Raw genomic sequence first — 24829 nt, forward strand, 5'->3', positions numbered from 1 at the left:
TGTTCTGAGTTCACCTGCACATTCACAGTGCAAGTGCTGCAGGTCTCGCAGTCCAATTCCACCACCTGCTTGCACATTCAGAGTACAATGTTTAGAAAACCACTGCTTGTTAGAGGATTACAGCTACACGAATAAACAAAATGTGCTCAGTGTTGCAGAAACAAAGAGTCAAATTACTGCATATTCATAAACCACACTATATCCAGGTTAGACCACATATACACTTCATTTATAGAGAGAACGTTATAGTGTGCTTGTGATTTTGACAGTCTTAAAGGTACAGTGTGTAGGATTTGACGGCATCTAGTGAAGTGGTTGCAGATTGCAACCAACTGAGTACCTCACTCATCCCTTTCCAAATCTGCGGTAACGTGTGGTAACATGGTAACGCCATTCACCTCGCTCAGAGGCCATCCTTACCATAGCAACACGACTTTAGGAGCAACGGAAGTCAGATGTCGGCTGGCGGTACCACGGCTCACGTTACCGCAGTTTCACAAGTGTGCCGGAGAACTACGGTGGCCTTCCTATGGTGGTGAAAGTCTCTCTCTAGAGCCGGTGTTTGATTTGTCTGTTCTGGGCTACTGTAGAAACATGGCGCAGCAACATGGCGGACTCCGTGAAGAGGACCCGCTCCCTAACGATTCTTAGTTTCAGTATATAGATTTCCTGAAATGTTACACACTGTTTCTTTAAAACTGAAAAAGAGTTGGTTCCTTCACATGCTACTTACGTTCTGTCTGTCTCCGGTGAGGTGGGCGAACTCCACCATCTCATTGCCAAACTGGCTGAAAATCTGTACAAATTCCTGGAAGGTGCTGACTCGTTCCAGATGGTCGAGGGTAACCAGGACCTGAGAGGAGTGACAAGAGAGAAGAGTAGAACAGTTAATGGCCACATATGGTTTTTTTTAAGTCCTTCCACACTGTAACAACTAGGAATGCACCAATACCGATATCGGGCCGATACTGACTCAAATAGTTAGAACAGGTATCGGTGACAATGGGGCCAATCTATCCAATACAGTTCTATATTTATATACTATGCACCTTATATACTGATATTTTAACTCCTGTTTAAGTTTGAAGATTTTTCACGAAGTTGCTGGTGTACGATTTATTATTTTAATAATAAAAAACAATTCACAAAATTTTGTATCTGTGTATTTTTTTGTTACATTTTGTTTTATGAAGTTAAGAAAGCAATGCATAAAAGAATGATGCCAGTCACTTCCACACAGTGAGGCATACAGTGTATTAATTAAACATTGGTATCAGATCGATACTCGGTATTGGCTGATACCCAAAGCCCAGGTATCAATATCGGGACTGAAAAAGTTGGATTGGTGCATCCCAACAACCTCTCGGGATATCAGCAGGAAGTGCAAAAACATCTGAGAGTATCATGCACCGTGTTTATATCCCAAGAAGCTTTACCTTACAACACGACCAAGAATAAAAGTTATTGGACTGTGATATATATTCCAATATTTTACATTCTATTTCTGTGTTACTCCAGCGCTCTTTCTTGTAGTATTAACGGCTAAATCCTATCAGGGATTTCCTAAAATAAAACCACCAGATTAAGTGGTTCCTAACCTACATTTTAGTTAATAGTAGTCTATTATATGTAGCTGCTAATTTAGCTGCCGAGGGTAGGCTAGCTGGCAGCGCTAACGCAGCAGCTTTTGTCCTCGCCAGACAAAGAGGAGGAAGAGATGTAATTGTGTTTGCCAGTAATGTAGAACAGGGGGCTGTCGACTGTCTGTCCAAAACGAGGCTAACCAGTCATGATTAGGCCCCCTGTTTCCATTCTTGGCTCGGTCTACAGCTACATCCATATCCCGCTGTCTGACTAAGAGCATAGCCAGGTACGATGGAGAGAGACGGTCTCTTGCTCTGTGCTTTTATGTGATCACTAAATGTGCTGCTTCCCTCAAATTACCTCCAGAGTACTCCCTTCAGGGAGCCAGTGAGGAAATAAAGGACTCAGGATGGAGTTTACTAAGGCCTGTGTGTGTGTGTGTGTGTATTTATGTGTGGACCACTGTTTGTGAGTGCAAGAGAGCTTATGCGCATCCTTAAAAGGGTTGTGACATCTCACATTTTGCATTTCTCACCTTGTTGCGTGATGTGATTATCTGTTTGATGACGATGCGGTCGGCCAGCACCAGGACTTTAGTTACTGAAGAGAGGAGCAAGCGGGCAGCCTTCACCATCCCTGTCCTATCGCTGAACACCGTGACACGTCCGTCTGTCTGGGATGGCAAGGGTGATCCCACGTCTGTCAGCTGGGCTATGGCATCACCTGTAAGAGAGGAGAGAAGGGTATTGTTTGGTTCAGCAGCAGAGCTGATAAACTAGCTGGGCTGATAAACTGTGTTGGTGTATATGGATGTAACAATCTGACTTTTTCTCTCCTGCTACCAATTCATATCCCTAAACTCTGGGCATCTGCCGATACGGAGTACTGATCTCAAACCAGTGCTCTCTTTTCCCCCAAATTTAAAATCTGTATAAGGCTTCCTCACTGCATGTAACTCACTGGGCAAACAATACTTCAAACCAGTGGGCAACCTCCTGGTCTGAGAGCTGAAGCCAATGCAGAAGTGCCTTAAACTTGCATTCTGTCTAATAGCCAGCAGGGGGCGACTCCTCTGGTTGCAAAAAGAAGTCTGATTGTATAGAAGTCTATGAGAAAATTACCCTACCTCTCACTTTTGATTTATTACCTCAGTAAATATTGGAAACATGAGTTTATGGTTTCAATCGCTAGTTTCAAGTCTTCTTCAATACAGCATGATGTTCATTTAGTAAATGATGGTCCCATTTAGAGTCAAATAGACCATAAAGCAGGGGATGCTTTAGGGTCTGGCTACCTTGTGATTGACAGGTCACTGGGAGTCGAACACGAGGCTTCAAAGCAGCGGTCCAAAACCAATGGGTGATGTCACGGTGACTACGTCCACTTCTTATATACAGTCTATGCTTCAAACATGACAACCAGAACATCATTTCTTAACTTTCATTCTTTCTAGACTTGTGTATATTTTGATTATATTGATCTAGACAGTTTGTGAGACTTTTCTGTCTGTCTGTCAGATGATTCAGAAAGAGTCCAGTTGGGGAGGCCGAGTCAGAACATGCTGGAGGGTTTATACATCCCATCTGGCCTGAGCGCGTCCTGGGATTCCCTCTGAAGAGCCGCAGGATGTGGCTGGCCAGAAAAAACCTTTAGGCTCATTTGCTTTGCCTGCTGCAACTGGACCCAGACAAGAGGCAGAAAATGAAAGGATGGGTGGTCAAATGATAAGATAGGCCAGACAACACTACGGCACAATGCTCTTCCAATCTGCCAGTCTTCACCTCTATAGGAGAACATACCATTCTAGACAGGACGAAACACAACGGTGCTATATTCAGCACAGTGGTACGACAGCTATGAAAGCCTGACCCAAACACTACTGGCATGCTTTCTGGGTGACGTGAGACAACTAAGGCCCTCAAAAACACAATTTGCAAACATGCCATGAATTTGCTCTGGCGTGAAATATGCAAATGCTAAATATTCGTACAATGTCCAACTTTCCCTTTTCTCTCTTTCTAACCTGCTCTTACTTGCCCCCAAATAGGGAAGAATACAGAGCTTTTTAGGCTGAAATCCCATCCCCAAAATAGTCCCTATCAAGGGGAAAAGGTCCAGAGTTAAGCGCAAGAGGGAGGAGGAGAGAAATCTCTCAGAAAGAGAGAGCTCAGAAAGGAGGGGGAGGTCTCTATCGGGTCATGCAGCTTGGCTGTCTATTTGGTTTGGCTGGTCCTACGAAGCAGCACTGACGAACTGATTGCATCCGACAGGCTGCTTTTCAGTGCCAGCTCCGCTAACCAGTTAAAACATTTAGGCCTGGCTCGCAAAGAATGCTGCTCAACCCCCGTGACACTAGCAGGGTGGAAATCAGAGGGAGCCAACTCTCCTCTCTAAATCCCAGATTATGGATGGTATGGACTGGATGATGGATTTTCATGACCTTAAATGTAAAACAGACCTTTGTAACTTTCTGTTCACTGTGGAAAAAAAGTGTTTGTTCCTACATGGAGAATCATGCATCAGGTGTAATGAATTCTACTTTTTTCTGTAAATGTATTATTCATAGGTGAAAACTTGAAAGGCCGATCCTTGATGTGTGTGTACAGCGCTTGCTTGCAGGCAGTCAATCTTGCATGACTCAATGGATGGCAATGTCTGTCAGTGGATTGTGATGAAACTTGATCCCGCGGGATGACTTAAGTTATTCCTTAACTTTCTCATCTAGTGCCAGCAGCTCAACATTTTGATTTGTCCAGTACTTTGGTTTACAAACAAATACCTTAAAAAGTAATGACATCCCCATCAGCCTTAGCTGTACCCTGCTTTATGGTCTATTTGACTCTAAATGGGACCATAATTTACTAAATGAACATCATGCTGTATTGAAGAAGACTTGAAACTAGCGATTGAGACCATAAACTCATGTTTACAATGTTTACTGAGGTAATAAATCAAGTGAGAAGTAGGCTCATTTTCTCATAGACTTCTATACAATCAGACTTCTTTTTGCAACCAGAGGAGTCGCCCCCTGCTGGCTGTTAGAAAGAATGCAAGTTTAAAGCACTTCAGCATTGGCTTCACTTTTCAGACCCAGAGGTTGCTCTGCTGCACATCAGCATGTTAGCATTTGTCTCAAAGCACCGCTGTGCCTCAGTACAGCCTCACAGACCTGCTACCATTTCTGTAGACGTGTTTCTGTATTATTTATATATCATTCATGAGTAAAATATTTAAAAAGCCCGATCCTTGATGTGTGGGTACAGGTCTCAGAGGCAAGCTTATTCCCTCTTTCTTATTGCCCTGCAACTCTAGTCCAGTATTTAAATACTCACATACTGTGAGTGCTATGACTTTATTTTGATCCTAATTACCATCTTATCTTGAAACTTTCTGAGGGAGAAAGAGAAAGTGAGACAGAAGCACGTGAATGTGAGAATGACACAGAGAGGCTGAGTGAAAGAGACAGACAGATCCAACACAGATTGCCTTCACTGACCTGCCTCATTGGATCTCTCCAGCGCTCTGATGATGGGTAGCATCTAATTAAACTAGTGCTTTCAGCCTGCCTTTATTTCATTCATTATAGCACACAAGGCTGAAGCCTGCCTGATTAAACTCTCCCCGCGGCTAGGTATTAGACAAATGCCAATCCCTCTTCACTAACTAGCCTTTCTCTCTCTCTCCTGGAGACTTAAAGCCTCTAAAAAGTATTTCTTTTTTTAATTCCTGAAGATGTCTCCATCATTTAAAATAAAATGGTCAGAGAGACAAAAAGTTTTTTCTTTTTTAAATCAGGGAACAGTTGTAAGGTGTCTGTCAGGAGAAGTGCTAGGGAAAACTGTGAAAACACCTCCCTAAGAGGAACGTGAGAAGAACTAGAATAAATTAGTCACAGTGGGCACACAAATCCAGACATTTTCACACACACACACATACTTGGCCTCACCTACACACATTCACACACACATTTTCTCATCAGTCTATTCTCCCCCTCCCACCAGCTCTCTTTGTCTGAGTTTTAGCCGTCTTTACAAATCAACGCAGTGTGAGGATTAAACGCTTTGCTACACAAGCTGGTTCCCCCGACGTAAACCTATTATCACGGTGTTGTGTCTAAAATTCTTATCCAATGCGAAATTGTTTCCGGTCTGCTCTGCAGAAGGCTAAATGAGGTCCTTGTTTTGCTTGATAAGAACAAAGTTTCCATATATAAAGAAGTGTTGCACTGAGCAAGTGGTGACAACTATCTGAACGAAGAATTGTAAGAAAAGTCTAGATAGACAGGAACATACGGGGTTGACGTGTGTATTTTTAGATGGCATTTTAATGGCAAAATGTTACAAGAAACACTGAGAGACACACATTTGTGACACCTCTCCTTTCTCTGGTTCAATAAAAGCTGACAGTGCCGTAAAGGCTGATCCACACATTCTTGTTCTTTCACACTGGTTGTCACTGTTTCCACCCCTCCTACGACCCTCCGTACTTCTTTGTCTCTCCAAGTTGTTTACTGTTTTGCTCTCGATATACCCATACATCCATCAAGCAGATTATCTTTTTGGATTCGCAGGAGGATGGAGCCTCTTGCAGCTCACATCTCGGACAGGTCTATCACCTAACCTGCATGTTTTAGAAAGGGAAGGAAACCGCAGAAATGCAGACATGGGGAGAAATTTAAACTCCACTGCAGACGGGCCCAGCAAGCTGATTTAAACCCTTGAAAAAAAATGAGCCGTCCTGACCTCAGGTGGAGAAATATTTCTCAGTGTAACACAGAAGCAATCCATGAGGCAGTGAATATCGGGAAAACTTCTTCAATCTGGCCAACAGCCTGATGCGTATAGTCTCCTATCAGAATCTATTATGCAGTGCTTTCCCAGCCAGCGCAGACACATTCATTCCTTCCTTCTACATGACACCCTTGGGTGAAGAAGCACTTTTTCACTTCCAACCTAATAACAACAATGTCTTTAGAAGACTCTGGAGGTCCTCTGGTGTAACGCTGTCTGACAGCCGGGCTGTCCAGACAAATCGAAACTTGCTCAAACTTGATAACACTGTGATGCCTGAAGGTGATGCCTGGTGCTTTATGAAACTGTCACAGTTTGTCTTAACAAATAAACACTGATGAGTCTTATTGGCTGACCAGCTATAACGACCTCAATGGCAATTTGTGAACACCATAAAGCCATGGCAATGCTTGTGACAGGAAGATACAGTATCCACTCTGAAGAAAAAGCCTTTAGGATGAAGCACCCTCGCGTAGTTTTACAACATCAATTTGCGACCACAAAATAAGTGCCGTCTCTATTTCCCCCAAAAGAGAAACACTCAGCGATGTGTTGAGTTTAAGGGCAGCAATTCAGTGAAATGTGGAGTACATAATAAGATCCGGCCTACCTGCTCTGCGTGCCTCGAAGCAGGCTTGACCCATCTCATCCTTGAGCTCCTGGTTCTCGGTGGCGATGGCCTCTCCGACGGCGACAAAGCGTCCCACAGCCACACTCACTGCCTGGCCCACCCTGTGTATGGCTGCCAGGGTGCGCTCTGACTTCTTTGGTTTGTCTTTATGGTTGATCAGAGTAGTGATCTGCAAGGATGTGAGGAGAAGGACAAGGAGACACATTAAGACACATACTTTACTTTTACTGTAGCCAGTTATTTAAAGGTGCAGTTAGTTTGTAGGATTTGGCGGTGAGGTTGCAGATTGCAACCAACTGAAACTCCTCCCTGTGTGCCAAGACGCAAAAAAATGTGAAAACGTGAAAGGCCCTATCTAGAGCCAGTGTTTGGTTTGTCTGTTCCGGGCTGCTGTAGAAACATGGTGACCGGCTCTGTGAAGAGGACCCACCCTCAATGTAGATATAAATGTCTCATTCTAAGGTAACGAAAACACAACAAATCTTAGTTTCAGGTGATTATACATTAAAGAAAACATACTTATTAATATTATATTCAATTTCTGCTGTATATCCTCCTAAATGTTACACACTGTTCCTTTAAACCCTGTTAGTTAGATAGTTACTTCTCCATTGTAGGGCTGCAACTAACGATCATTTTCATTGTTGATTATTTTCGCGATTAATCAATTAGTTGTTTGGTCTATAAAATGTCAGAAAATGGTGTAAACATGTGGATCAGTGGTTCCCAAAGCACAAAATGACGTCCTCTAATGTCTTGTTTTGTCCACAACTCAAAGATATTCAGTTTACTGTCATAGGGGAGTAAAGAAACCAGAGAATATTCACATTTAAGAAGCTGCAATCAGAGAAATTTGACTTTTTTCACTTCAAAAAATACTCAAACTGATTAATTGATTATCAAAATAGTTGCAGATTAAATTAATAGTTGACATCTAATCGATTAATTGTTGCAGCTCTACTCCATCGACCCATCTAAAAGCCCGGAGGAAGATAAATGAATACACAAGTTGAATGGCCGCACATTGCCTATCTAGAATCATAACTTCTTGTTCGATAGTGTAAGTATGCTGCGATTATATCCAAACAACATCTTTGATAAGGGAGCATGTTGAGTCTGGAGCCCGCACTCCATTTGCTTATCAGGAGAGAGGAGTTTCCTGCCTGTACAGCTACAAGTGGAGATAACATTTTGGAAGACGGCATGATAACCTAGTATGCATGTCAGAAAGAGAGAAAGCAGCACAAACACGCACCCAATCTCCAACACAACATTTCATCAAATTTGAAATAAGTACAACAAAACAGCAGATGGGACATGCACGAACATCTTCTACGACATAATACAAGACAGTCCACAGAAACACGCACACACCAAACTCAGGTGGGGCCTCTTAGTGATAATTGAGGGTATGAATTATGAATGGGTAGAGCCAATTATCATCAATTATTCATTGATTGCTTTCACTCTCTCCAGCTGTTATCATTGTGGGTGTAAGTGTGTGTATGCGTGTCAAACCATTTGGGTCAGGGAGTGGTGGGTGGTGGTTTTAATTGGCCCACAGCTGCAGGTGGTCTGAGCGGGGAATCTTTTGCATTAAAGTCTTTGTGGGCAACAGAATGCACGCTGGCTCTGCTGAGCTCAGCCGGCTGTTTGAACGAGCAGCGTCCTGACACAGGAATGTAACACACCAGGCGGTTGCTTTTTTTTTGTTCCACAAAAGAATCTGAATGAAATCCTTTGAAATGTGTTCAGATAGATTTGACAGTGTACAACACAATTAACCCTGAGATGTCATGGGAAGTTGACAGGATTGTTATAGATCAGTATCTGACAGGTAGCACACACAAACACACTTAAATTGTGCCCACACATGATCAGTATACTGTGTATCGGTATCAAGGCACACCGTGGTATAAAAGTTGACGGTTATCATGCCGTGCACATTTGCTGGTATTGAAAAAACGGACATAAGTAAGGTAGTGTGAGTTAAAGGTACAGAAAGGAGCAGTCTGACTGCGCTGTCATGCACCTACAGTATATGTTAATTGCTAATAATCATAGGACATTATTTCAAAAGCTCACAGCTGATGTTATTTTCCATTTAGGGATTAATTACAAGTTATAGTGCTGCTAACATGTAAACCAACATGCTTTTAACATTATATTTATATGCTTTTTCTATTAGGTTTATAATTCTGATTATTATAATTCTTCTCTCAATCCTTTACGGGTCATTGTAACTGATAATAAAGATATTACTAATAATAATAATAATACAAATAATAGTGTAATACTGTGATACCGTGAAACTGTGATATTTTCTGAGATGGTTATGGTACCGTGAAAATATCATACCATTACAACCCACCGTCGGAAACGCTCTTTTTGAGCTCTTGCCCCGCCCCCTCCCGAGCAGAGTCTGCTCTGATTGGTCAGCTGGCCCACTGTTGTGATTGGTCAACCAAACCAAATTCTTTGTACTCTACTCCAGCTCCGCTCTAACTAGCTTTGTTTGAGGGCGTGTCAAACTAGCCGCTAGGCAGGTATTATGCAAATGTGTTACTTGGTGACATCACCACGTTACGGAAGAAAAGGTGTGACTTTGATCAATGTGTTCTAGGCAGTTCAGGAGCAGTGTCTCTCCCTTTGGCGTGGACTTTGTAACTTTGCAGACCTTTTGCATGCACAAAAAACTATATACAGTAACACACTAAAGAAAAGGGAAAAACTGCAAAAGCATAATAGGTCCTCTTGAAACAATTAATCAATCATCAAAAAGTTCCTAATTAATTTTCTTTAGATTTACTCAGATGAAATGACTAATCAGCTCTTCACCCAACCATTATTCTTGTTATCAATTAATCAGATTATTTTTTTTAATCTACCGATTAATCATTTCAAGTCTGTAAAATGTCAGAAAATGATGAAAAACTTCCCATCACAGTGACTTTGAATCTTGTTTGTCTTCATTCCTCCACATTCAAGCTCGCAGTACAAATGCCTCATGAATCTGAATGCCACAACGGTAAATTAGCCTGAGTCAGCAAAAGCTCTTGCGCTGCTGCCCTGTGAGACCTGACCCACATTAAAACTATACATCACACATCATCCACACTGACAGTTTCACCGAGTGTTGCCGAGTTTCAAAGTGATGTTTAATGCTGCTTAAGTTGTTTCACAGAGCCCCCGTGCTCATTAGCACTGCGCACAGCAAATATGTTTCTTGTTGAGAAATACCATGATAGTTGGGTACAGAGAAAATTCAATACTGGGTCAGACTTTCCAACTTCAAATTGCTGAGAAACTTAAATTAATTGGGAATGTGTCAAAAAGAAATTGAAATTCTGCATAAGATCAAAAACAAAGGTCACATCTCTATATGTATTGAAGTTCCAATGGTAGTTTGGTTCAATGAAAAAAAACCACATTCACTCTGATAATGGCCCTGATCAAGGATTTCTGATAAGCATACGAACCCTGCTGTTATTCTCTATAAAATGGCATAAAAGATGTTGAGTTGTTGAGTATCTGTTTTAAAAGTCATGAAAAAGAGACATGAAAAGGTTTAGATGTAAGGGAGCTAAATTATTGCTATTGCTCTCCATTCTCGGAAAGCCCATTGTTCTGTAGCAACATCCTGACCCTGAAAGTGCTCAGAAAGCTTTTGGTCCGTCACTCGCCACTTCATGTTATCATCTGTCTTCTTTATCTCAGTATTCCCTTCCTGCGAGCCCAGTGTTTTTCACTGACTCATCCACACACAGTAGGATACTCCGTAGAAAACACCAACGCTGGCTGGACATGACGCAGCCTAAAAGAGGGAATTGGGACACAGTGACACATGATTCAGACCTACGTCATAAAATAGACTGTTGTTCAACATCAGGGGGGCATTTATGTTATACAAGAGTCTTTTTCTGTGACGTAAAGTTTCTGACGATTCAAGCGTCTGTCCCTGGCTTTTCTGGAGGACTCTGTGTCTTGTGTACAACTCAAAGTGTGTGTGTATGCATGCATGGTATTTTGATGTCTGCATGGTTAATTGATGTCTGAATGGAGATTGTTTTCCCAGATGACTTGTACAAGCAAATGGTGAAGCTCATGAACACTCAGACTGGCATTGATCCAGAAACCAGAGCCTGATTATTACAGATCTTCCTGTGCGGAAAAGCTTCTTCTACACTGCAGCAGATGAGCGGAGGGTGAAGTTATTTTAACAAGTTTAACACGTTGCGTCTGTGAAAGACAAAAAACTGAGTGAAAAGGGTCTGTGTGAATTACAAAGAGAGGCAGGCAGAGAGAGAGCAGAGTATAACTAACTGCTGCCTAGCAGGTCCTCCATTAAAGATTACTAGGTGGGTACATTTACTGGGCTGTGCAAACAGGAACCGAGCAGGGTGGAGGGAACATAATATTGATGCAGTGCCATCGCAGCAGAGAAGGCCATTGTGTTTGCAGAGACAGAGAAAAGTGCACATTCATTCTACATTTGCTAGTGAAACCCTTAAAAAACAGTATTTCTTATTCATGTTGGGTATTGAGTAAAATGTGTGGATACCATAGTAACCAAGACTTCAAATGTGACCAGGCATTCAATGCCAACTTTCTGTACTTCATAGCTTTTGATACTCTATTCTATGGACACACAGCAGTCCATAACAGAAAAATATTGAGGCTCAGTGGACAATCTCCGGTGAAGCCAATGCGAGAGTGCCTTAAACTTGCATTCTTTCTAATAGCCAGCAGGGGGCGACTCCTCTGGTTGCAAAAAGAAGTCAGATTGCATAGAAGTCTATTAGAAAATGACCCTACTTCTCACTTGATTTATTACCTCAGTAAACATTGTAAACAATCACTAAGTCTTCTTCAATACAGCATGATGTTCATTTAGTAAATTATGGTCCCATTTAGAGTCAAATAGTCCATAAAGCAGGGGATGCTTTAGGGCGTGGTTTCCTTACGATTGACAGGTCGCTACCACGGCGCTGTCAGGTCTGGGAGTTGTCCGTGTTTTCATCTTACAACTTTAACCCTTTCACAGTGTGTTTTCTGCTCATGAAAGTTAATATTAACATTTTTGGTCTCCTAAAAATGTCTTATTCAGCGTTCAGTTGTACTTAGCTCCACCCTCTTGTGTCACTTCTGGTTGCAAAGAACCAAGATGGTCCAAAACAGCAAATTCGAGGCTTCAAAACAGCAGTCCACAAACCAATGTGTGACGTCACAGTGACTATGTCCACTTCTTATATACAGTATATGGGCTCGATATTAGGGGTGTAAGAAAATATAATAAATATTGAGAATCACGATGTTATGTTTTGCGATACTGTATCGATTCTTAAAAAACAATATCAATTTTTAATTAATAGTTTACATGCAGTCAATATTTCATTTGCAAAGATATTCATCCTCTCAATGTATGTTCCCTCTCAAAGTGGTGCTATAATGTTGGAGGGACAGTGATAAATACAAATGCAGATCCAACTGTTCTGATTTAACTTTTCTTACTCAGATTTTGTGTATTCTTTATACAATGACAGTTTTCCTGAAATTACATTTTTAAGAGCGCAATATATTGCCTTGGTTACAGTATCACAATATATCACAACATATTGAATCGTATAGCCACTGTATCATGATACGTATCGTATTCTTGCCAATACGCAGCCCTACTTGATACCCAGCTTCACTCCTTATAGACACCTGCTCAATCATTGAAGCTGCACTCACTTCATTCTTCACATCTCTATTTCACACACACCCTCCCTTTCTGTACCAAGCTGCTGTGCTCTGCTGCACTCCAGCAGTGCTCGAATGCCAATGAGGACTACCAACCAACCAAGCAGCATCCGGCCCAAAGCCTCCAAAACCCCACAGAGGATTTACACGATGTGAAATCTGTGACATAAGCACAAATGTTGCTTTAGATGCAAAGTCAGACCTCTGGCAGATTTGTTTATTGACAGAGCTAACAGGCTGTGTCCCCGGTGCTATAACAGCTTGGATACACAGGGGTTTGCTGAAAAGAAAAATGGCTTAATCTACCATCTAATGTAATAAATGTGGGGGTCAGCTTGGAATGTGTATTCTGGTATATTCATGACAAATGGTCCTTTTGAAAAATGTATCAAACTCCCTGACGTCCCCGGTTTGGGGGGAAATTTCAGATCTGAGGACTTAAATGAACAGCGTTCCCGCTGCTCCAACACACACAGTTCTGTACATAATCTCTTATGAAGTCTCTCGTTTTCACTCTCTCTTTAGCACAGCAGAGCCTGTCCATCCCCTTCCTGTTAACTTTCTCCCCTGGCACACTACCAGTCAATTCCCAACCATCCACCTCTCATCTCTTTGTTGTGCACAATTAGGAGGACAATTACAAGGCCGTAAAAAACGACATCAACAGCTTACTCTGAGCGGCACAATGCACCAACGGAACCCACCCATTGGTTAGCGGGAAATCTAGACTCGCACCTCAAGGACACAGTGACCGACTATAAATCAGAGGGTAACAAAAGCTGGAAACATTCGTGACTGCCTCCCATTGCTACTGACAGTTTCATTGAATGGCTATGCTGGGAGGAAGTTTGGCATTATCCGAGTCATTCTTTCTCTCCGCCTGTTTTTTTTCCTTCTGATTCTTGGATAATGCAATTGTAGGAATGTGTAAATAAATGGGTGTGCTTGTGGAAGCAAAATTCAGTTTACTCAAAACAGATCAATTCAAAGCCTCTTTCCCAGTGGCAAATTTGCGTCATTCTAACGGCGAGAAATCCTGCACAAACAAAAGACAGCGGGATAAAAAGTGAGTGTGAACAAGCTCCTCCTGGAGGCCTGACGGGGCTTTTATTAAACACAAATGGTAGCCATTCATCACCATAATTGCTTGCTTGGCAAGTGTTATATTGGCCCTGCTTATTTGTCTGAATTATAGCTCAGATTCCTTTAAGCTTTACTTGGCCTGCTGACGAGAATAACAGCTCAAAAAGTTCTTCTTTCTTTAAATGTAAAGCTGGAAACAGCATAGAAACATCACATTCAGACAATGGCAGTAGAGCTCAATAGGATTCCCATGTGTGAATGTGGGGGTGCAAATAAAGAAGAAACATTATCCATCCATCTAGGGTGACAACATAGTTTTTTTTTTTATTTGTGTCTACTTTAGCGTGTGTGGGTGTGTGCAGATGCAAGTATTTACTTTACACACATACTGCTGTGTGTGCAGTTGAATAACCGTGATGTGTATGGGCAGGAAATAATTGGACAGTAGCTTGTGTGAAGAAGAGGAGACGAGGAGGAGAGAAACAAAAGGAGAGGTTTAACGCCTTGGTCGTGTTTATTTTCTGATCAAATGAAACTGCCTGCGTCATTTTGTTCGAGAGAGTTTGTCCTTGTTAATCGTGGTAACTTTGGGAGCCTTCCATTTCTGTTCACCTCAGATCGTCGCTCTCATTACACAAACTCCACAGCATATGGCTCACTTTGTTAAAGTAAACAGGAAAACGAATACTTCCAGGCCCATTACAGCACAAAGGGATCATTGTTGCAGGGAGTGCTGCACCTAAAAGGACAAGGACAATGTTCGTCTTATCCGTGTGGATTGCTGCTGGAGGTTTCCACACATTTTTGTTTTTGTCTTCTACAAAATCTGCTCCTGAAAAAACTGTCTTCACTGATGCAAGGAGAGACGTGGCTGGCTGTTCGCAGGGGACGGCAAGAGAGAGAGAGAAAAAAAAACATAAGAGGAAAGGGATGAAAGTCGCACTGAACATGCACTTTAATGGGTGAGCAAATTCCTTCCAAATTGGCCGCAAGCAGATGGGAGTTCGATGCCGCGCTGGTCCACAGCCAGACTGGAGAAGCAATATGAAGAGATGAAAAGAGAGACGAGGGAGCTGGGAGGAGAGCGAATGCACAGATAGACGGAGGAGAGGTGAAGGGAGCGAGGAGAATAAAGAGTAGGACATGTCACATCCGCATCACACTTTACCCTGACATGTTCCATCCTCGCTGTGTACGTATCTAACACCACTCTTCTCTCTTACAAAATTCCCTCCCTTGTGACTTCATCAGTCTTTCTCTGCACAACTTCATCCATCACTCCTCCAGCAGTCTTCTGTGTTCAGTACTGTAATTGATTCAAGTCCGTCCCTATAGAGCCTGGCTGCTGCAGTACACCAGTACAGTGCGATACACTACAGTAGTGTGAAAAGTTATCCCAGATTTCAAAGTCAAGGAGGACAACGCACATCACTAGTCACTAGGGGGTGGAGGAACAGTCAAGGATAGATCTTTTATTATATAAACTATTAACTTCTTAACAATCCGGCCGCTATTCTGTCTTTCAGAGGTTGTGGTGGACTCAGTCTTAAAGCTAGAGTGAAGATACTGGAAATTAAAAAACCATGTCACGCTAGCTTGTCGGGAAGAATGCTAAATAGCGCTCCAAAGGAAAAGACCTCTGACCTCAAGATATGTGAATGAAAACTCTGGGATGAACAGAGTGAAAACTGTATCTTATTAGGTAAAACAGATGTTGACAAACAGCATAATTTGCAGTTGAAAAAAAGGTAATAAATCGCAATATATCGCAATAAGATCGTATATAAGATCGCCCCCTGCTGGCTATTAGAAATAATGCACGTTTAAGGCACTTCAGCATTGGCCTCACTTCTCAGACCCGGAGGTTGCCCAATGGTAGCAGCTTGAGATGTTAAAGCTGCATATATTATATATTTATATATTGTGAAAATATATGCACAGACCAGCAGAAAATAGTAGAGCTGCTGCACCATCCAATTCTTACACTCTAAAAACGCATTAATCAGAAAACATATGCCCTTTCATTCCCCCCAAAGAAATGAGTTAATATCTAGGGCCCTAATTTCAAGAGCACAATGCACACAGTGAACAAGATTTGACAAATTGGTCCAAACTAACATTGTCGGTTTTCTGGACACAAATTTGTTCTCCAGTTGGTCATTACTGAACAAAAGCCATAGTGAAACATAGCGGGCTAGCGGCCAATTTACAGCCATGTTTGGCAACAATGAGTCATGCCCTCATCTCGCAAAATGTATAAGCTGCACTCAATCTATGCTCTTTCAGCTGCCTACGGACACAATAGGAAGAGTTACAGAGTCAGCTAATAAGCGCAGAATGCAAGTTTTCTGGTGCACCTTGTTAAATTAGAACCACATAGCTGCAGTTCAATATAGCATAAACCACATCCATATGTCGTCTTGACTGGTCATGCATTCTTTAGGAATTAGATTGCATATGCAGAGCTATTTTTCATTTGGTACTCAGTAAACAGTAAATACATTCTAATTAACTAGTCAGTGTGTGGGGAGAGAGACGATAGAGAGACAGAAGGAATAGAAAGTATGTCTTATCAGCACAGACAGACTATGCTGGTAGTAATGAACCTCTGGAGGTCATGCAGAAAGCCTCAGCATCATCAGCTATAAAGCGAGGAATCTGTCTGTGGGTATGTGGGTGTGTCCTTCGCATATGTCGAGAAACACTCATCCGATCGACTTCACACTTGGTGGGTGTATTGCTGGGGATCCCATGGAGTGCTTTGTCAAATTTGGTGTAGTTTGGACAAGCGACACCTTCAATATTGATCAACTTTGAATAAACAAGCGCCCAGCGCGCAGTGAGGGTGGGGCTTCAGGGCTCTGCAGACTAAATCCAGCATGTCGTCCACAGCGGGCAGACCATGGCTCAGTTCACTGCTGCTGGATCCTGAATGTAGTCCGCTAACACTGGATAACGTTACAACCAAACTTTTCTTCACTTCTGCAGTGGGCAGACCGCAGCTCATCAACTGCAGTTATACGTTATAGCCTATGTTACATGGATGCTGGACAAAACGTTACAACTAGACTCTTCTTTACTTCCCTAAAGTCAAGACGTGGAGTCAACAAGAGCAGATAGCCAGCTGGAAGCAGAATTGAACCAGAGTGTATTTCATTGGTGTGACTGTCAGTAAACCGCGACTGGGGAAAGTTTTTCCCCATGAGTAAGACTGTATTCCCCGGTTACACTTCTGAGTAACCGCGAATTGGATGTGTAATGCAACTATGTCATGGCAGGTGTATTGTTGGACCCAAGGAAGCGCAGTGTCCAGTGTGAAGTTGTTTGTACAAGCGTTTCTCACCACACCACACCACACCACAGGCCGAACATTCGCCCTCGTTTTGAACAGGCATGTTTTCAACGGGCACTGCACTAGTGCTCCTCTAAATCTATTCCTGAGATTTATAATTTATTTAGACTCTCCCAAACCAGTGATAGCAGCCTATAAGCCTGATATTATCAGGCTGCTTCAAACTAGTGAACTTACTTCTTCTTCATGCACGCACAAACACACCTATCTAGCTGAAGCACCTTCCCAGAGATAAAGGCAGAGAGTGCAGTGATTTGGCAGTGGTAGCTGTAGCTCTTTAGGATGATTGAACACAGATGTTTTTTTCCCAGCAGGACAGATAATTCCAGAGAAAAGATAGTGAAATCACTGCGTGCCTATACAACCACAAGATGACGGGGATAATACCAGCTGATTGCCGAAGAGAGAGGCAAAGGGGGGGGAAGAGGGGAGAAGGGTGCAGCGCACCGGGAGGTGATGGATGTGGGAAGACTACAGAGGCCAACAGAGGGGCAAGCCAACAGCCATGCAGTAGAACCGACAAACAGATTAGCATTCCTGTGTATTTATGCCCAAAGGACAGGCATATCTCTGTGCTCAAGTCTCTTTGAGACTGTAAGATTTTCATTAGGTTATTATTGAACTTTAACTGCATTTGCATGAAAACACTGCTTTTCTATTGTTCTCCATAATTATCACAGCATTAGTTTGACATCAGTACTTGATGATATTATTATTTTTGGACTTCCATTCCAGAAACATGACTCCAAATGAATGCTTGAGTTTCCCCGTGTGAATAGGCAAACGTATCCTCATACAACAGTCCGTATGATACCTTCCGAAAAGTTATTCCTAATTTTTCGTACATTTTCCTATGAATGTCCAGCAAAATGTGACAATTTCCGCTCATTACATGCATAGAGTCTTTTCACAATAAACTTCCACATAAATAATACAAATTCAAAAAATTTCTTCACAGGAAACAACTTCGTTAGGTTTAGGAAAAGATCGTGGTATGGGTTAAAATAAGTATTCTTGAAATACTTTCGTTAGGTTTAGGCAACAAAAGTACTTAGTTTAGGTGTAAGACAAGATTGTGGAAGTGGCGTTACTTAAGTATGGAAGTTAAGTGGGATGCGAACAGCGGTCTCCTGGGCAAAAGTCCAGTGTTTTTTGACCCACCCATCCACCCCCAAATCCTCCCAACGCGGCGTTTGTCGCTCTTTACACTTCCTGTTTCATGATTACGTAGATTACATACAAATTGATTTTGTGGAATTACAGTGCATTACTTTTTGTAGGTATAGGAACAGTGTATGAGAACAGCCTGAATATGCAAACGTTTGCTAACAAGTTGGAGATGTATGTATTTATAAAGGTGTTATAAATATGTTTACAGCTTGTTTCTGCTCACCCCAAGAGGGGAAATCATCTTAAAAAGCTTAGTTACAATACAATTATATGGCATCAATAAAATATGATATTGAATTATTCACATGTTGCTAGTTAGTCAAGATTTGTATCTTCCTCGGGTCATTTTATATATAGCATTACCCTTGGCTAGTGAGCTATATTTGTTGGTTTAGTTTCCTTATCATGTTTTCATGTTGCTCCCTGCTGGCTGGCATATAATGTTCTGAGCCAGTTTTCACTTTGTTTGACTAAAGTCTGGGCAGTGGATCGACTCAGTAAACATGGCGGACGGGAAAGCGGGTGACATGTGACAAAAGGTCACAGATCAGGAGACGAGCACATGACATGAACCTTAACCCACTCGCTCATGTGTGCCAACAGACACGGAGCCAATGAGACAGACGAGCAGGCGGACGCTGATGGAGGCAGACACAGAGAAGTGGGGGCGTACTGAGGCTCGCAGATACAGAAACAGGGGCTGACGGACAGTAAAGACAACCTGAACGGCATACATGCCAGTTGAATGAGTTTGTATTTTTATCAGATTGTAGCCCATTTGAGGAGTTGTATGAGAGAAGGGCACCGTTTGGCCTCCAAGCTTTGGCTCAGCAATCAGAGCTGACATTTGAATATGTGGACAGGGAGATTAAATCCACAGCAAACCTCAGCGAGAAGATTACTTTATCTGCTGATGAATAATAACTAGCTGCGTGTAACCAAATACTGAAGAAGGACAATGACTAATAATAGAGTATAATGTCTCTTCTGTGAGTCTGAGTGACGCACCGTGGGTCTGTTATAGATGCACTTGTGAGGCCTTTTATTCAAGAGCTGAAAGAAATTACTCGGAAATAGTCAATACCAACACAACAATTACTTGTGTACCAGTAACAGCTGGTTAGAGTTTGAATTTCTTTTGTACTAAAACCAATAACATACTTTTTTAAAGTTCACTTTTTGGAGAAATATGTTTCTTACAAAAACATTTTTATTCAACAAAAGAAGCCAATCTTCGAAAAAAGGCCGACTTTTGTTTGAACACAAGCAGCTGCAAAAAACTGTGAATTAAAAAAGAAATGTGAATCAGAATTTATCTAATCAAATAATATGTAAACAAGAAGACATTCAATGCCAACTTTTGGTGTATTTAACCCTAGTGCCAGTGCACGCCATTCACATTTCCAGACTAAAAAAAAAACAAGCTGCACATTACAAGCGGTGAAAAACACAAACCACAACGTGTTTTCTTCTTTGTGGAAAACAATTCTTTTTTCAAAGGACTCAAGTTAGGGGCATGATGAAATATGTCTCCATTCTCAGTGTGAACAATCACATGCGTCTCCACTCGAGTGCTGCACAAAAAAGGGGACACCCATAGGCATTGCTGTGTAACTAGTAAGTCAGCGGACACAGACAGTATTGTGGTCCTGGACTCTGTTACAAAACATACCAAACCAGTACGATTAGGCAGTGTATTATGTTCAGCAAATTAAGCGACTGATCTTGTAGAGGCACGCTCTGTGTGTGCTGCATGTGAGTTGGACCCTGACGTATGGAAAAGATGGTACATATGACGCTGGTTAAAACATGTTCCTTGCTCCTCTGACCACCGTGGTATGCCATGGCCTTGATGTCTGCATAGTTGCATTGCATACCGCTAGAGTAGAGAAGAGACAGCCACTAAAACACACACACACACACACACACACACACACATAGCTCACATTCAACAGAGCACAATACCTCTTTTCATTCCTTCTTGCTCACGTAATTCTCTGGATAGTAAGTGGGAGGGAGAGAGAGAGACGGAGACAGACAAAGAGAAAGTCAGGGAGGAGGTCAACCAAGGAGGGGAGGAGGGCCCTGAACACAACGTGACTGCCGGGTCAAACCCCCTCTGGCTGTCTCAACCCGCCCCTTCTCCGGTGTACCTGGGGATTCTGTGGGGGTCAGCATCAGATACAGAGCACCCCGAGGCGGTAGCTCACCTGGGCCTTGAGACCTACATGCACCAAGCTTTTCATACTGTGACTTCTCTGTGCTCTAACATTTACTTTACTGAAGAAACTGACTGACTGGTGCATGTTAAATATGATTTATTTTATTTGGCAGTCATGACTGGGGCTGGGTATACATTTTTGATATTGGTGGCTATACAGTACCCAAACAAGATTTTCTCAGTAGCTTTGGTTTGAGGAATATAAGCATTCCTGTATCTTCCTGGCTGTAGCTTCATATATTCTGTACACACACTCCTAACTCTAAACAACAAAGTGAATAAGAGTATTTCTCACACCAATACAGTGTATTCCTTTAACATAACCAACCATACAAGAACTTCAGCTAGGAAAAATACTAAGTCAGAGTCTAAAATTAGTAATGGTTATTAGGGGTGTAATAAAACATTGATACACCTACGTATCGCAATACTATGTTTTGTGAAACTGTATCGCTTCTCAAAAACACGGTATTGATTTTTAATTAATAGGTAAAAAGGAAAGATTTGTGGCAGACAGTGGTTCTTTTTGTGTTGTTTTTAAACCCCCAACCCCAAGATAGCAGTGTTGTAATGGGCTATGGCTCTGGGGTCGTCCTTTAACCACAAGGTTGGCGGGTCAAACCCCGGTTCCTACTGTCTGCATGTCGAAGTGTCCTTGAACGAGACAAGTTGCTCCCCGGGTGCTTTACAGCAGCCCACTGCTCCTAAGGACGGGTTAAATGCAGAGGTCAAATTTCATATGTGTAACTGTATGTAAATTATATGACGAATCTAATAAAGTTTAAGTTTAGTCTATCTTTAGCCATAGAGAATGAAGTCTTTCGTAATGTGGTGAATACAATGGAGCCTCGTGTTTATACTATGACAGTTTTCCTAAAATCGGGATTATTCGCACATTCTTATCTGTTCAAAATGTACCTTAAAGGGAGATTTGTCAAGTATTTAATACTCTTATCAACATGGGAGTGGGAAAATATGCTTTATTTATGCAAATATATGTATATATTTATTATTGTAAACAGATTAACAACACAAAACTATGACAAATGTTGTCCAGAAACCCTCACAGGTACTGCATTTAGCATTAGAAAATATGCTCAAATCATAACAAGGCAAACTCAAGCCCAACAGGCAACAACAGCTGTCAGTGTGTCAGTGTGCTGACTTGACTTTGACTTGTCCCAAACTGCATGTGATTATCATAAAGTGGGTATGTCTGTAAAGGGGAGACTCGTGGGTACCCATAGAACCTATTTTCATTCACATATATTGAGGTCAGAGGTCAAGGGACCCCTTTGAAAATGGTCATGCCAGTTTTTCCTCGCAAAAATTTAGCGCAAGTTTGGAGAGTTATTTAATAATCTCCTTCGCAACAAGCTAGTATGACGTGGTTGGTAACCTAACATTGGAGACCATTGGTTTTATAGATTCATATGATATCAATATCTTCACTCTAGCTTTGAAACTGAGCCCGCTACAACCTCCGAAAGATTGATTGCGTTGATGTGTTAAAGAGATTAGTGGCATTAAAACAAGTTTGCATTAACGCGGTATTATCGCGTTAACTTTGACAGCCTTAATCCTAATATAGAGTCTTATCATCGAATCATGATACGTATCCTATTACCAGATTTTTGCCAATACACAGCCCTATCAGAAACAGGGCTTCTCATTCATTTTATTTATCAGAAAATGTCTGATTGAAGAATAAGCAAAAAACACTGAAGAAGAATCTGATAAGGCTTTCAAGGCCAACTTTCAATATTTGGACAGTTTTCAACTACTCAAAAATTTCAATTACTCAACACATTTATACCCAATACTCACATAGCATGGAGGTTATGAACAGCTCTAGCAATGACACTCTTCTCATTATTCTTAACCACTATTCTAGCACAGAACTGAGATTGCAGTTGCTTTCACTGTGCATTTTCATGGCCAAAGGCATAACATGATTTGCCAACTAAACTGTCGTATCTGTTCTCTTTGCAGTTAAATCTCTGCAGGTGACCGTGACTTTCCCATTAAAGCTGAGCTGACATTTAACCCCCGAGTAGTCAAACTGAAATGTTTGCTCCGGGCTCCTCGTATGACTCACAGCGCGGCGGCGTGTCAAACACTGTACTCTTTCTCTCCTGTTCCAGCTCTTGTCGCACCACGGCACAACAGCGAGTGCTGCTGCAGAGTGCATCATCATTTTTATGTGTGTGTGTGTGTGTGTGTGTGTGTGTGTGTGTGTGTGTGAGGTATTCAAGCTTGGTCAGATTAGCTGACTCACCAAGTATACCCCATGAATTTAATGAAAAAATGCAGATATGTTTTGCTGAATAGAGCACTTAAACCAATTTAACAACGAGTATATCAATCAAAATATTTGTAATGCTGACAATGCCAACTTTGTTTTGGCTTGGCCTTCGAAACAATGCCAAAAGTAGATTTCTTTGAATGAAATATAAACCAACAATTAAAAAAGCAACAGCAAGTTAAATGTTGTAAAAACATATTTTGTTCGATTGTGAAAGGCAGTTGGCTCTTTGTTACAGCAATCTGACAGTCAATGGGCTCGGGCTGCCCACGTGTATGCAGAGACGCCGAGACAAAACAACAGAATAGATTGTAAGGTTGGCACGCACTAGGCAAACCCAATAAACTCAGCCAGATATTTTCCCAGGGACCATTCGCTGTCAAATAAATGACAAATATAATCCCACTTATTTCTTGGTATTACGGCTTGGCATCGATTCCTTGGTGCTCTGCCACGGTTCAAGTGTTCATAGCCTCTCTGAAACCTCTCACAGACGGATTTCCAAATAGAGGGATGGAAAAATGGCCCAGGGCTTCCAGATTACATATTTGTGATTGTTTCACAAGAAGAGAAGTATTCATCTCCAGGGCTTGGCAGGCAGCAGACTGGCTTACCATTCATGCGCCATAGCGGGCTAGTGTTTCCACTCAGGGAGTAGAATCTAAGAGGAAAGCAGAACAGGCTGTGTGCTACCTGGTGCTCCATCACGGCTGTCTGAAAATAATGGGAAATCTATCAAGTCTTAAGTGGGCCCACTGAGGGCGCTGAGCGGAGAGCTCTCCGAAGTCACTCTGACCTCTTGAGCTAGTTGTAGTTTACCGCGTGACAAGCAAATCAGTCTTTATTAAAACAGTCATCTTTTATCAGCAATTCCCAATAATACACTTATATTCAAATGCTTATGTGGATGAAAGACGTACTCGAGATTTGAAGCGGATGTATTTACTCATTGAAGTACAACATGTGTTATGGGACCCCACCGACCCGGTTTGTTAGTGCACTGACAGTAACACATAATCTCTCTTGAAAACAGAGCATCGCTGCGGTGTAATGAGTCGGGCTGATATGAGGTGCAGGAAGCCTTGAGGAACCAGCAGCGGCTGATAAGAGGGAATGATAAACCTGGGAGAAAAACAGACGGACGGCTGTGATGGAGAGATAGACGGGAGGATGGCAGAGGGCATACAGTAAATAAGGAAAGAGGGTGGACAGCTAAGACGGAGAAAAAACAGAAGGCACGGCCCGAGAGGAGCTGCAGAGGAAACAAAGTCTTTCCAGCTTACTGTATCCAAGAACTTTTTAAGAAATAGCTCTCTTTCAGTGAAGAGTGACACTGCGATAGACGAGAAGAGACAGTGTGACCTCTGATTCGATGGTCTTTGCTGGGGGGTAGAAAACACAACATGGCTGCGGATCAATTTTTGCTCTGTTAACCACGACCCAAGGTTAACTAAGACGGGAAGGGGAGCAGAGGGAATCGATCTGCTCTGTTTGCTGAGCACTGGACCATGACATAAACTACTGTTGTGGTTCACCGACCTTGTTTCGCTTTAATAAGCCTTTTACAGTTTGCTGGTGGGAGAATAGTGAACAAGGAAAATCCGATTACAACTAATTTAATAACAATATTGAATTAAACAGTGCACCGAGAGGCACTTTATGAGCATGATTGACAAGCTGCGTCTTATCAAAAGACCCCGACTATCACTTGCAGTTTCTCAACTGCTGTGCACATGAAGCCATTAGATGTAACAGTTGAATTCTCTGTCTATATCTATCATTAATGAGCTATTTTAAAAGTTATAGTTGGATATTCTGGGAGTATATGCTTTGTTGCCAAGAGATAGATGAGAAGATTGATACCACTCTCATTTACCTGCCTGATTTTTGAATTTGTACGGATCAACAGCCCGTTTGCACGAAAAGGCATATATGGTGATGGTGGATTTTC

The 24829-nt window shown here is 42.0% G+C and overlaps 1 protein-coding gene across 4 annotated transcripts in view; it reads right to left on the reverse strand.

Moving 5' to 3' along the window:
- ctnnal1 (catenin (cadherin-associated protein), alpha-like 1) overlaps window positions 1–24829 on the reverse strand; it is a 57917-nt gene that overhangs the window by 15133 nt on the left and 17955 nt on the right. For 3 of the 4 annotated variants that reach the window (XM_074612333.1, XM_074612331.1, XM_074612335.1), the window contains exons 2-4: window positions 6985–7174; window positions 2120–2307; window positions 734–853 (exon numbers count right to left, since the gene is read on the reverse strand). In XM_074612333.1, coding sequence (XP_074468434.1) covers window positions 734–853; window positions 2120–2307; window positions 6985–7174 — 498 coding nt within the window. Of the gene's footprint in view, window positions 1–733; window positions 854–2119; window positions 2308–6984; window positions 7175–20562; window positions 20614–24829 lie in introns of those variants that run through there. The other variant, XM_074612332.1, reaches the window with a different exon arrangement.

The sequence above is a fragment of the Sebastes fasciatus genome, chromosome 17 (genome assembly GCF_043250625.1).
Source record: "Sebastes fasciatus isolate fSebFas1 chromosome 17, fSebFas1.pri, whole genome shotgun sequence".
In the NCBI taxonomy this organism is placed as follows: domain Eukaryota; kingdom Metazoa; phylum Chordata; class Actinopteri; order Perciformes; family Sebastidae; genus Sebastes; species Sebastes fasciatus.